This window comes from Eleginops maclovinus, chromosome 4 (assembly GCF_036324505.1).
Source record: "Eleginops maclovinus isolate JMC-PN-2008 ecotype Puerto Natales chromosome 4, JC_Emac_rtc_rv5, whole genome shotgun sequence".
Taxonomy (NCBI): Eukaryota; Metazoa; Chordata; class Actinopteri; order Perciformes; family Eleginopidae; genus Eleginops; species Eleginops maclovinus.
The window spans coordinates 17,121,806-17,137,115 of record NC_086352.1 but is presented as its reverse complement, the minus strand read 5'-3'; the positions used below and the strand labels follow the sequence as shown (position 1 = coordinate 17,137,115).

Here is a 15,310-nt window from a genome sequence, read left to right as displayed (position 1 = left end):
TTTTTTCAGAATCTTTTACACAGCAACTGGTCCCTGCTTAGCTTGCATAGGCTCATTAGATGGAACCGCAGACGGACACATGCAGAGACAGGGGATAACACCAGGATAGTAGGCACTTCAAACGAAGTGGGAGGCATTATTGCTGGTAAAATAACAGAGTGCTGTATAATCAGATGTAAAGACAGAGGAAGTCCAGCGGGAAGAAAACACTGAAACTAATCTGAAGGAAGTTGTACTTATTGTATGAAAATGCCCGTCCCTGTTAATACAAACACTGTCTCAGGCTTTGGCTTCAGGCACACACATTTGTTTTTTAATGACTGATTGTCTTATTGAACAGAAATATTAAACAATGTACAATTGTGAAAACAAGTTTTCTTTATTGCTGTCAGGCTTGAAGGTACTTTTTAATATTGGGAAATTGTTTATTATATGATATGTGTCAGAGAAAGACCCTCTCATCTGTCGAAACTAAGCCAGATGAGGATTAACACGTAGACTGATTTATGCAGATCCTTCTATTGAATATCAGGGGAGCACTTTCTGGCTAATTATAGCATCCCAAAGATCTTACTAGAGACACTGAAAACCTGCCTTAAAATTACCAGCTCGTCATTTACGCTTTATGATTTCTGTGTTCACATATATAAACAAAAGTATCATACATGGAAACATGCTGCTGGTGCAGAACAGTGTCGCAAGTGTAGGCAGCCAATCCCTCTCAGGCTGGAATTGTTATTGAGGTGTAAAACGTGGGCATGCAAACCTTTTAGCCTTTAGTGGATATAGGTGATGTGGGATTTTAGAGTCCTTGCAGAGGAGTGCATTATGGAGCTGGAGTGACTAGCTTTTGTCTGTGTGGGTAGAAGCTCGCTTACCTTACTGAGAGGGCTATTATACCGGGCAGATCTCCCTGTGGCTCCTGACAAAGGGAGAAAACAAGGCCCACCATGAACCTCGCAGCAACATTCATAAGATGGAAATGTTGAAACCGTAATCCTCTCTGCATTGTCTGGGCTGGGGATAATGTGTCAACATGTCTCTACATCTAGAGAGATCTGCTAAGAAATGCACAAATTGCGTATAGACATCAATTCATTAAGGCGTCAAGGGCACATTTATAAGAGTATGTTATTCACCAAAGAGTAGTTTGCCTGAGAGACTGGAGGTCGAGATAATGAGCGCTGTAAAGTACATCTGAGTTAAAATTGGCTCAGCATGAATCACCCCTTCCCTATTAAAAGACTTTCCTTTTATAATATGTCTTTGCATTGGTACCAAACAAGTTTTCCCCTATTATTTTGCATCTATACAACATATCTTAGTGTGCTGGGGAGGTCACAGTAGTGAGAGTAATTTGGTCCAAAATGGATAAAAAAAAGTGAAATGAAAACATATAAGTGTTCAAGGTGAGCTTAGAGCAACGGCAGTTTTTCATGCTTTCATATTAGTTGCAGGACCTGCTGGACACTGAAATCTATTCATTTGCTTAGTACATTTCCGGAGTGTGTTTATATCTGGAATAATACATCACATTAGCCAGGGCATGTGGAGAGGTTGCATTACAGAGAATAAAAGTTGGATTCAATCACATGTTTTTCTTTCTTGGAAAAGAGGATAATGAAGGCAGCCAAATGTGTGTTCGAAATGGCCCCTGTACCATATCCAGTGATGTCTTCCTAACAGGCTGTTGCAGTGAGAATTTGCAGCCACTCTGCTCAGAGTTTCTTGAGAATCAGCAAGAATAATAAGACACATAGTAGGAATAATAAGAAGAATAGATTCCTGCTGGTCACTAATGCATATTAGCAAGTACAGTAATTGCCATTGCTACAAACCATTATACCAGAACAACAACAACAACAACAACTTTCCAGAATAAAGTTGCTTCTGTCAGGAGTTCACAGTTAAGAGTGTGTTGCTCACTCTGACAGTGTAACAATCATCACTCTGCCAGCTTCTATATGAGTCTACACCCATCAGAGATAATTAAACACTTCGGATAGCTCTGAAAAGCTGCCTCAAAGCCATATTAGCTCTAAGAGTGGACAAACAACTCTCCAATCAACACTTGTCAACACGCCAAATAAATCAACACTTATTAACTGTGTAAAGTTTGCTGTGCATCCTTTGATGCACTCTCACCATGTCCAGAGTAAATTGATTATTATTAGACATCATTTCAGGATTCTGTGGTTCTTGAGATGCTATCTGGGATTAAACTGGGTTCTGCAAAATTTAGCTTGTCACTCATGAAGGCATCAAGAGTTAATGTTCTTACAATGGAGGCAGCCGTTAGAGATATCTGTAGACCAATATTCACTGATATGAGTAGAAACATCCAGTGAAAGCTCTGTTGCTTATGTTAAACTCCATTCTAGTTCAAAACATTTCACAACAGTCCGAGGCAAAAACTGGATTTCCCGTATTGCATTTATTTGGTTTGGCCATCCCCGCCTGATAAAAGCTCCCATCTTTCAAATAGAAAATAGAAAACAATTCAAAACAAATACAACTAAAATTGTAACTGTAACAAATTAACTACAAAGCTAGCAAAAATGTACCAAAAGGGCATTTTATGTTTTTGATTGCAGTATAAGATTAATTCAGGATATAAGAACATGTTCCACATTGAACTGTGGTTTTCTATTTAGTCAAACTAGCATTTGTATTGCCCAAGTATCTCATGTGTTGTTGTTGACGGCAGGGATAGTGAGGTCAACATGGTCAGGTCTGAGTTTACCTTAAAGCTCTCTAAAAAAGCATCTTCTCTTAAGTGGAAAATGATGAAATCGACTTTTGACTTTGAATACAATACATGTTGTTCTATCCATTTTACATCGAGCTGCTGTTTGCAGGCCATTCATCACCATATTGCACTCTTCTGCTGTGTTTGAAATGAATCCATTATTGAATCCTCATGTTATACACAGTTAATGGTTTATGATATAGTTGTCAGTAAATTGTAAGTCACAAATTGCCTTGTGGAAATCTTAATCAAAAGGAGTGTTCCATGGACACTGCTTTTTGTGACGTTGGGGGAATGTTTGATTGGACTATCTAGTGAATGGATTTCATGCTCAGATTTCAGATACACAAATACTTCAGCAGAGGGTGAATATAGTGCACTCTCTTTAAACAGATATCGTTTTGTTATTATCAAATCTCTGTGCCCTGGCCTTGGAGACATTTTTCAGCATAGCAGAGCCTCTTAATAGTTATATCTGGCCATCTTAATTGTGAGCTGAAAAGTGGAGAGGATGAAGACTGTGTAAAGGTCTTTGAACAGGTGCAAACGCTGGCTGCAGCTTTTAACATTTAGGAATTTTAACGACGCAGATGGTTTGCCATCAGAATCATGAACAAATGGATAATATATCAATGCTTTTCAGAACAATTTCAAAAGCTATCTCATGTTAAACTTCAGTAACTGAAATACATGCCTGGCTTATTTGCTTATCTCTTCAGTGACAAAAGATTTTCAGCTTTGGGGTTTGGTGCCAGAATCCCTCCAAATTACGAGGTGAGTATATCTCCTCTTATCTCTCCCTGTTTGTTTTGTTTGTTTTTTTCATACAAAGCCTCCCTTTCTTATTATTTCCCCTTACACTGGCCTTCTCGTCACATGAACAATACTATGCATATATTCATGTTCGCATGGAGTCCTGGTATATTCCTCCAACCTGACCTGTTTTCTGACACAGTCCGTCAAATTTTAAACAAATGACCAACTTGTTATTCATAAGCCCCATGTCTTAAAATATCAACTTGTCTTGAGAAAATAACATGTTCTCATATGATAAAAGCCCCGTAGAGTTGATGCTTAATTTACATAACAATTCATGAATGTGAGCGCATTTGTTTAAGCAAATTAGACTTTGAGAACCAAAGGACTTCAGTGATTCAGAATAGAGCCCTGACGAGATGTCTGACATGTGAAGATACACACACACACACACACACACACACACACACACACACACACACACACACACACACACACACACACACACACACACACACACACACACACACACACACACACACACACACACACACACACACTTGAATCACTAGGGGGTTTCATACCAGACAAACCAAACATAGGCTGTTTTTTATTGATTGTTGTTTATGATTGTATTGTTCTATATGCAGATATGAAACACTTCTAATTATCATTTTGATCATACAAAGATTTGTGGCTATGTAAACACAAATGAATTAACCATAACACTGGCTGCCCTGCAGAAGCCACATTTATTTTATTTCATGCTGTTTCCATGCTGTGGTTTTTGCTGCAGGTGAATGCTAATTAAGTCATTACTATGAACTCATACGCTACACCTCTGTGAGGGTTTGATGGACGAGGGCTCTTTCTCAGTGTTTTTCTGCACTGTTGTATCCTTTATTATGTATTATGCATACACATTTTATTTTGGAAACATATAAAGAACCAAGATTTTCCAGACAAGGATGCACCAGATAGGAAGTTATGTGCTTTAATGGGAAGCTTCACATTTTTTGCAATTTATATGCCATAATGTCTTTGGTTTTTCGTCAGCCACTGAAAACGTGCACGAGTCAGAGCTACGGTTAAAAGAAGAAAACATCCCTTACCATCAGATATTGTTAAAAAAAAGTGGATCATCAAAAAACGGCCCCATCAGAGGTGCCCTCGTAGTCTCGATCCAGTTTTTGCCTCGGACTGTTGTGTGATTTGTTGTTGATCTGAAAGTAAAGCTGAATGCAAACCACAGGATTTAATGATAGCATATTTGTGTTTTTAGTATGGGTGTGTCAAACGCAGTTAGAAGTGCAGCGTATTGTGCTTTTATTATTATCATTGTACTTCAGTAAAATCGTTAAGAATATTTGACAAAGATCCCCGAAAGAATCAGGATAACATTTTGTACTAGACACATATTTTTTGTCTCTACCTATTCAAGGTCAATATTGATAATAAGCATGCATTACCTTTTGATTTGCAGGTCATAATACTAGTATCACTTCTACTTATCAGTCATTTAAGCTCTTTGTAACAGCAGATTATATTAACACATAAGTAGCATTGAGGTTTGTGAAGAGCCAGTGTGAACATGAACGGGATTTGAAATGAAAGGCAACAATAGATCATGTTTTTATTTCGTCTAGACCAGATGAACACTCATCTAATCTGCTTCATCTGGACTGTGTGTGTCTGGTTGGATCATATTTGATAGCCAGTGGGCAGCCATCACAATCAAACAACTGTGATCAAATGTAAATGTAAATGTTGCCAAATCCTGATTTATGCATTGGAGCATCTGATATTACCTATTTCCAAATGAGCTTCAAACAAGGGAGGAAAGTACAGATAAAAACCCACATGTCTAAATCCTCAAATAACCCAAACTGATTTCCAAATTTTGACAGAATATGACTGACAAAAGATGTCTTTCATGGCTTTAAAGGGATTGTTGATTTTGTACTGATACTAATCCTAAATACATCTGAACAGGCAAAGCTAAAGATAAGATTGTAATATTGAATGAGTGTCACACAGTAGCATAAAAAGCAAAGGTGTAACTAATTAAATTTCCGATGCTCTGTTCCTCTTAGGAGTCCCTATAAGCCATGCCAGTGAACCAGCCTGCACAAAAGCAGAGCCTCAAAACTGGCACGTTCAAATGGAAGACAGACAGCCATTATTAATGTTATTAGTTACACCTGTGCATTTCCATGTCAAAAGGTCCGCCATGAAACAGGCCTGTTAAATGAGATACAAAACAAGAGCCCCTCTCTTGCAGTGGCCCCATTCCACAATACAGTGACTGAATGCAGGCTGTTAATCACATTAAAGACAGAAATGACTCAAAAGAAAGTAGCCAGCTGGAGAAAAGTCAGTTGTCACTGATCTGGCTGACAGTTGGTGCTTGTTGAAAAAATCATATCTTGTGAGAGGAGGTATCTAGAAGGGGATTCATTTTGTGCCAAGTATACAGCTTTTGGATTAACTAAGTAAATATGACGTTTGGTTGGCAAAAATAGTCAATTTAAAAGAAGAAAGGTTGCTGTCTCTTTCCACAAACCAGATAGCATACATTAAGTGCTATACATGTCTTACTGTACACACATGAGAGAGTGAGGAACATTAAAAGAAATGGTTGAAATAGAAATTTGTTTATATTTAAAAATATCTATATATATTAATCAAATAATGAAGGGACGGCTGTAGCGCACAGGTTAAGTGTGCTGATCATTGGATCACGGGACCAGGGAATCACAGGTTCAATCCCACCTTGACTGCAGTCAGCATGCGGTCGTGTCCTTGGGTAAGACACTCCACTGTAACCCAGTGGGAATTGTCCTCATTATTCAATGAATTACATGTCTAATATATGCCATTTGTAACGTCAAGCACTAACAGCACTTGGAAAAGCACAAAAATCAATTCCATTATTATTATTAACATTTCAACCATAGTATTTAAGTTACATGTCTGCTGTTATCAGTTCTTGATTATGAGCACATCACTTCCCTGCCTGTAATTTGACATTCAAAATGAATCATTTAATGATCCTACCTGGTATTGAAAATGACTTCCATAATAATGAGCGTGCCTGTTGCAAACTGACCCCAGTATCATTTGATGTGGGCAGTAGTAACGTTGGAGATGCCATCAGAAGTTATTTCTAAATAACACTCAAAACTGTCAACTTTTTTGTAGGACCACGAACATTTCCAAGTTTTCAGTTTGTGTCACTTTTGCGTCTACAAAAATCACCCCTTCCTAACAAAATTGTACAGAGTAATATCTTCTAAGTGTTCACAGGGCAGTCGCTTCTGGGGACAAAGCCGCCATAAACATTAAATAACTGTTTTACATTTTTCTCTTTCTGCATCCCCAGGTGTCACATGACTTTGCCATTAATTTCAACCCAGAGGATGATGAATGTGAAGGTAAGGAAGGGTTGAGTCAGGTTTTTATTTAAATGTTTAATTCTGTAAGGCAGGATATATATTCAAGCCTCGTAAAAACACTTGACTGCAGTGAATAACAAATCAGGTGTTTAGTATACAGCTTTTTTAAGTGGAGTGGATGTAACTGTAGATAACGTTATTGATGTTTCCTTCATTTTGCTCTGTGCTGTCTTTGATCAGAGATCCAAGGAGTGGTTGAGGCGTACCAGAACTGCCTTCCTAAGATCCAATTGTACGGCCCGACCAATGTTTCTCCCATCATTAACAGGATAGCCAAACTGGCAGCAGGCGACGGCAACATTAAAGACGCCTCTGTGAGCGTCTTTTTTTATACTCTATTAGAAATATATGGGTCTAATACAGGCTTTGTTGTAATGCATCCCGCTGAGTTCCCAGAGTGGGAAGCCTCTGGTTCACCTCTGTTCACAGTTATAATGCTCATGGCGCAAAAGAAGAAAGAGCCTTTTAAAGAGCAAATTAGTATTCTTGAAATTATGGAGTGAAGTCCTGCAGTGACGTACTGTATATTTAGTTTGCTTTTATAAATGTTTCAAATCATTGACCCTTTTTGTGTTAGGAAGTCTCATAAACTGCTGTTGAAATGGGATTCAACACACATGCCTAATAATGTTACTGGGCTCTTTATCTTTCATTGATATCTCGTTGGGTAGAGGAACAGAAGTCTCTTATTTATTTACTCTCTTAAATTACCCACAGGGTTCACGGACATTAGTTTCTTAACTATTATACTCTTGTTATTGCACTGAACTTCATGTCATTATTACTCCTCTTTTCTATTCCATCTTTTGATCAGTGAATGAGCTGCAGTAAACAGCCAGGCTTTCAGGGCACACATTAGCGATAAATACACTCAGAACATTGAGTAACACATAAACCCCTTAAGGGTCCAATAAACTATCCACTTCTCATGGGACCAATCAGAAATAATTACAGTTGCCATGTTCATTTTTCTCCTACACCTCAAATTCTCTTTTTACACTGTTTAGTGGAAACATGAAATCATTTTCAGACAGACATGCATACACACATATTGATCCCCTTGTTTTCACTGCTGTACACATGACTTCGTTACTTAGTAGAGGCTACTATTCCAAAAAACAGAAAGACCAAAACACACACTTAGAGGTTTTCTTGCTAAACCACATGTTGCTGTTAAAACTGATTGGTGTCTGAATGGATAATACACACTGAATAATCTTGTCTTTTTCCAGCGATACCACATCCTACTCATCCTCACGGATGGTGTAGTGACAGACATGGCAGACACACGTGAAGCCATTGTGCGAGGCTCCTACCAGCCTCTCTCCATAATTATTGTTGGAGTGGGCAATGCAGACTTCACAGACATGCAGATTTTGGATGGAGATGACGGAGTCCTACGTTCACCGAAGGGCGAGCCAGTCCTCAGGGACATTGTGCAGTTTGTGCCCTTCAGAGACTTCAAAACGGTCAGTTTGTCTCTCCGTCTGTCAATCTTAACTTCCTGACTTCAGCCTCAAACCCACTTCTTCTGACTTCTGTGCTAGTGATGCAAGTGGAAATCCATTGTTGTTTAAAAGAGCATATAGGCAGGAGACTGAAATTTAAAAAACAATCAATAATGTAGAGATAATAATAATAAATAAGTAGAGAAACCTAATAAATACAGAAATACAGGATACAAGTTGATGAGAGGTGAAGGGATGAGTATGAAAATGATGTGAATCATATGCTGTGGTCTTTACATTCACCATATTTCAATACATATCGTATAGTAGGTTTTGACGTGATGCTTTTCTACAATGCTTTGCACCTTAATTATCAAAAACCAATAAAAGGGAACATGAATTTCATCCCTTTAGAAGACTTACAGAATCTATGCAATGGTAGACTAATATCTTAAGACATTTTGTGTTTTCTTTTCTTTAAATGATTACTCATCTATAACGTTAACCTAAATATGTATTACATAATATTATTACATATTTGTGATGCTTATATTATATAAAATTCCAAATCATACAGCAAGTTCATTCTCTTTTTTCCCCACAAAGTCATGTGTCCAGACTCGGCACATAAATTGTTGAACATCTAGACTCATTTATCTTGCAGGCCTGCCTGCACATGTGAAATAAATGATATCCATCCCTTAATCTAATGAGTTTTGTGATTCTGAAATTTCTTTTCAAAACATGCTTAAACAAAAGTATATTTACCCACAGCATACTAGTTAAACATGAAGTAATCAACTATAAAATTATCATTTTAATTTCTATATAGCCCAGGCTCTCAGCATCAAAGTAGAAGACAGTTTTTTATGAGTTATGAACAGAACAGTTACACTCTAATATCTGATACTGACTGTATTTAAATTTGTCTGAAACAAAACAAGTATTTGTAACCCCATCTGTAGTCCTCTGACAAATCCAGCTGTTCTCTGTCTCCATTGCAGGCTTCCCCTGCAGCCCTGGCCAAATGTGTTCTTGCAGAGGTGCCCAAGCAAGTTGTAGAGTACTACAGCCATAAGGCCATCTCCCCTATGTGTCCCATCAGTGAGTCACTGACCCCTATCCTCACCCCTATTGCCACCACACCAACAGATTAAAACCCCAGCCTGCTCCTGGGACCTACCTTTGACCACAGCATCAGTCCAGAAAACTGAGAGGGAGAAAGGACGCATGCCTCGCAATTTTGGACAAGTACTGAAGCGAAAAGCTTTCTAAATGTGTTGTTACTCATTTATCTCATTCTTCACAAGTGTTTACATAAGGACAGCACTACAGAGGCTGTTGGTTACATGTGTCTGTTCGATGTGGATCCAGCGTTGTTCTCCCTGGCTGTGAAAACCATGGTCATCCAGCAGCTTCGGTATCAGTCCTGGAGGATTGTGTTGTTTTTTACCCAAATTTTTATGCATGCAGGCCAATCCCTCAGTACTGATCCATACAGTGGATGCAGACTTATAATTCCTCACTGCTCAAGACATTCAGCACTTCTACCCTCTCTATTATGTTACTGTTTTGCTTATGTGACATCTTCTGGTACTTTTGAAGATGAACTGTACAGTACTGTATGTTGCAATCAAAATGATATTGCTCAACTTGAAAATACTAACATTTAATCCAGATGTTATATATATATATATATATGTACGAATTACAGGAAGTATAAGAAGAAATGCTGCATTCAGACCAATTAATACCTTGACCTTTCTTTATGTACCTACATTTTTCTGGCTCCAATATTGGCCTTATATTGGATAACAATATAACAATATTTCCAAACAAACAAAGATCACATATTTATCATCATCAGTCTAAATCAGTCATCATCATGAGTTCATTTGAATGGACAAATGGAAAATCCTAACATGTCTTAATTGAAAACTCTGTTTGAACCTCTGTGCATCAGCCATTCTCAACAAACCGAAAATGTCATTATTGATACAACATGAACCATTAATTACACCACCCCCATTTAGGGAATATGAAAGCAAGTAATGCTGAGTGTTTACACTGTCAGCAGGTTGCCAAGTTAGTTTGTTCTGTGTAAAATATTGATCCAATCCACCAATAATTAGGTCTTAATGCCAGGTGAGAAAACAGCAGCATGTCCTCCCTTTGGACCTGATCCCCTTTTACATCTGTGAATCTTCAAGTGACTTAACTTCTGCTATGTGTAATATTTGCTATGGCTCGAGCTTGCGTATGCTTCTTTTAGCTACAAAAGGGAGCTCACAAGTCATATTTAGAGGGAAAACAGCCATGTCATCAGCTGGCAAGTGAAAGTAGGATGAGTTTAGGTTTCTGCAGCATAAGTTGCTTCTTATGTTTTTCTCAAAGAGAAGACAAATGATTCACTCAAGTTTGGTGGCTTTGGAATAAACTGTGAGAGTTATCCTTCATGTCCAATGGATACTTTCCTTTTGAATAGTCTGTTGTTGTCACCCCTGAGACATCCGTCATGCAGTTGACATTCTTCACATTCCTGCTCTGTTTTTTCTTCTTTTTGCTGCTTTTTATACCCAAAACAATTTAACTCAATGTTTTGTAGGGAATTTAACTGGAGAGTGCAGAGTTTAGATCCAATGAAAGCACAAATCTGATTAAAACAAGTGCTTCGATACACACTCTAATGTTCAACCAGCTCTGGAATGTGTTACATTTGATGTATGCTCATGTTTGTGCGTCTCAAGAACAAACTGTTCCTGTGTGTCTGTTCTCTTCATTTTCAAGAATGTCTTGCCTGATTCTCTTAACCTTCACTTTAATTTACCTTGTTAGGGTTGTGCAGCCTGTCGTCATAGTTTTCAGTGCGTGGTCTGTAAAAATTCAGATAAAGCTGTTTCATGTTTTGGCTCAGTATTCTACCAAAGGAACATATTATTACTACAAAGGTTTAAGCCCCACTTCTCACTTAAACCGACCCCTTAAAACCCACAGATATGAGTTGCTGTTTGAGATGCTATGTCCAGTAAATACCAGAATGAGTTTTGGCCTCTAACAAAAAAGAAATGAAAGATGTGTTTGAGTCACATGTGCATAAAAATGTAATTGAATGAGAAAGTAAAAGAGTTGCAAAGACAGTTTCAAAAGGCATCCTGATGGCATTCAAACCTTTTCATCACTTCAACATATGGATTAGTTTACCTCAAATGTAGATGGACTGGACACGTTTTAATCAAGATTTATTAAGAGCACTTTAAATAATTCATCTTTGAATTAAATATAACAATATACATTGAATATTTTTGCTCTTACCTTGGTTTTGAATGGCAAATGCAAATTAGTATTTAAGTTACATTTAGAGGTAAAATATATACCTTTCAGATTCAAAGAAAAGAGATCCTGTCAAAAAATGGAATTAATAAATCTCAAACACTGCTGGCAAACTGAGAAGTTTAAGTGACATGAATGCCTAAGTATGTAAAATCCTTTAAATTAACTAAATAGGATCAACCCTATGACTATAACAGTCATGCCTCTATACCTTATTTACCTGCTTGTTGATCTGACCTTTATCTTATATGGTGTATATGTGTCCTGAATGGTGACTGATTCACTTGACCAAAAGCCATTTAATACACTTGAAGACTACTGCAGCAACTCAAACATACACATATCCATCCCCAAGCTACCAATATTAATCTGACTTTGATTTGTCCTCTAGAGCTTTACCAGCTCTCCCCAGATACAGACTATTGACTTCTTATGAATACACCCAAACACAGCAGGCTCTGCTGTTGGCTGCTCTCTGAACTCCTTTGAAGATCACAACTATTGAGGATTCCTCTGTCGCTGTGGATAACAGGAATGAGGCCGATCGATTCAGCAGGAATAGATTTGGAGCCATACTCAGTAAATTATGTGGAGGGACTTTAGTCTCACATAGACTTTACTTATGAAACCAGCTTTATGATTACCCACAAATCCTTGGTGGCAACCTTTTCTTAATGATTAAGGCAGGATGTGAACATATTAGCCAATATTTCTTGAGGGGAAACTAGGTCACATATTAATCTTTGAAATTAACTTTTTTTCCCCCGATTACCTAGATCACCTTATTGCTACATTGCCTCAGGTTATGAGCTGCACCGGCTCAAATGGTTCATTACCCTGTCCTCTTGATATTTTCGTGATATATGATTCTGCAATCTCAGAACGTACCAAATGTTATTCCTTTAACATATAGGAATTTTATAATTGTGTTCATTTATTATTTGTGTTCTCTAATAAGTAACACAACATTGCCAAAATAGGTTTTTTCTAGGTTCAAACATCAAAACACTGCCAGTAAAATGTGTTATTTGCTCCTGGAGGTATCTGAATCATGAAATGTTTTCAGATGTTTTACTGTAATTCATCTAAAAAGAGGGATGCTTGGGTCTTTAATGCCTTGCCAGATTTGCCCTAAACAAATAACTCTTTAGACCTATTTGGAAAAATATTTGTTAATTTGTTAAAACTTGTCTTTTTCATTAAAAGAAAAGTTTTATTGCAAATATTATGTATTGCATATGATAATAATATAATTGTGGGGCTATGTGCAGGAGCTAACAGAACCCATTTGGAGTTGTCACTTTATAAAAGCAAAAATCCTTCATGTTTTGATGGGAAACCGTCATTTGTGCCACAGTGTTGCAAAAACAGTGAGCTGAAACTCTGGAGACAATAAAAACACAGTTCATGTGGCCATCTTGCACTGCCGATTAAAAAATGCTGGAAAGAATTCATTGAGCTGCTTATTTCTCCTTATCTCATTGCACCATTGTCCGACAAAATTAACGAGGCATAAGTTTTACACCGCACTGATGCATTTGAAATTTTTCATAGAGAGTCTTTGTCTCTCTCTCTCTCTCTTTCCCCCAGCCACCGTTAATCAGGACAAGGTTTACAGCCCATAAACATAATATGCAACTGGTGTTACTGCAGGCCGTGTGGGGGAGAAGCAACCAATGCATCATTAGTAAATATTTGATTTGTTCAAAAGGAAGAAAGGGATTTATTGCATGCTTTCTTTTATTGTTAAGCTGTGCTGTGCAGTCATTCCGTTGGGTCGTAAGATATGCTAATATGCAAGCCTGCATTTGCACAAACCCCTGTTCTTGTAGTTTGCGCTCTCTGTCTTGCAAATGGATGAATAAATCTAATCCTAAACTGAAATTTCATTTGTGATTTGTTATTAAAAACAGTTAATTAAAATGTTTTGTCAAAAATCAGATACACCTGTCTGCTTGTTTCTTCCAGTTTCATCTGATCCTACTCACTTGTGTTACATTTGCTCACCTTTTCAGAGGAGCGATACAAAGAAAATAAAACAAAATGAATGTGGTTGATGAAATGTAGGTTATGCTATTGTGTACACATTTGCCCTTTGTGGTTTTGCTGCTGGTGCTGTGAGTACTTATTACATGGGAAGAGGAACTGAGCCTACTCTTTAATTCCATCAGACAGCTCCTTTCATTTAACGGCTATTGTTGAGAGCACTGAATAACGGTTGTTTCCATGGTGACACATACTTGTGGGGAGATTTAGACCTTCATTTTTGTCAGATTCAGGGACAGAGATGCAGCATGTGGTGAGTGATCTGGGAGGAGGCCATTCGCACATTATCATGAGAAATGGAGGCTTTGATTGTGATGGCTGCTGACCTTCGCAATGCCACTGGTTGTCCAGCGGGGCTGTGAGCCCCAGATGAGCTCTGTGTTCAACACACTTCCTCTCTCTCACTCGCCTGTTACCCCTTCCCTGCATGGCCAACTGATTTATGGCCGCAATTACAAAAAAGACTCACCACCGCTTAATATTCACTGGCAATTAAATCAACAGCAGGCTTGCACCCTGGGACAAGGTGCTGTTGTTTAGTGGAAACAACTCATCGCCTTCACGTTATCAGATTACCTTTAATGCTTTTAAACACAACGTGGCTTCCCTAACAGTGGTATGGCTGGGAGGTCTAGCTGGAAGCCTTGTAAAAGCTGGAAAGAAAAGGGATTCAGTGGCTTTATTCTCAGTGTCTGGTTGCCTAATGCCAGCCCGTAATGAGGAAATTACTAATAAGAGTAGGAGAATGGGAAATCTCACTACTAATTAGCTGTCTCCTCCTTCCCCCAGGGGAACAGCACACACCTTTGAAATGCTTCCAGCTAGCTCCTCTGATGTTGTGTCTAACATGCTTTGTATCTCCCTGTCGCTCTGTGCATTCATTGTACAGCACATACATACATGTTTATATGCACACACACACAAACACACTTTGAAGGATGAAGTTCAGAATGCATCCCAAATGAATTACAAGGCTTTTGTCACAAGCTCCTGGATTGAATTATAACATATGCAGCACATTACAATACTTTTCAACTATACATTGCAAATAATATAATATACTACTATTTTGTTTCAATCGATGTAGTGTTCCAAGTCACCAGCAACTCTATCGGAAAGCTCTGCGGAGGGAGCCTGAATGAAGTGAGTCTATTGAAACATGTCAATGGATGAGTCATACAGCATCACGACTGACACACACTGTTAAAGAAGGAGTAAAAAAACTTTCTGAACAGACATAGTGGTACCTTTTTTGTGGTTTTATTTGAGTTTGATTGACCTTCTGGGGAAATGTTGCATCCTCATACAATGCAGCCTTGTATTCGCTATCTCATTCTACTGCTCCCTCATGCCTTTTATTCAAATCATTTCACACACATCTCAATTTCCACATTCATTTTGCGATTTAACATAGTCATTGTCACTGGGATAAAACAAAAAGCCTTCACTACCACCATTCAATATGAGTCTCTCAAACATGGGTACACTACTTTGCTACATTTTCTTAATTTGAAGGACATTAAACA

The 15,310-nt window shown here is 38.1% G+C and overlaps 1 protein-coding gene across 3 annotated transcripts in view; it reads left to right on the top strand.

Moving 5' to 3' along the window:
* cpne7 (copine VII) overlaps positions 1-13,678 on the top strand; it is a 29,159-nt gene extending 15,481 nt beyond the window's left edge. For all 3 annotated transcript variants that reach the window (XM_063882179.1, XM_063882176.1, XM_063882180.1), the window contains 5 exons: positions 3,469-3,523; positions 6,888-6,939; positions 7,141-7,274; positions 8,193-8,429; positions 9,413-13,678. In XM_063882179.1, the coding sequence (XP_063738249.1) occupies positions 3,469-3,523; positions 6,888-6,939; positions 7,141-7,274; positions 8,193-8,429; positions 9,413-9,565 (631 nt within the window). In that variant the 3' untranslated portion in view covers positions 9,566-13,678. The remainder of the gene's footprint in view (positions 1-3,468; positions 3,524-6,887; positions 6,940-7,140; positions 7,275-8,192; positions 8,430-9,412) is intronic.
* The last annotated feature ends 1,632 nt before the right edge of the window (positions 13,679-15,310 follow it).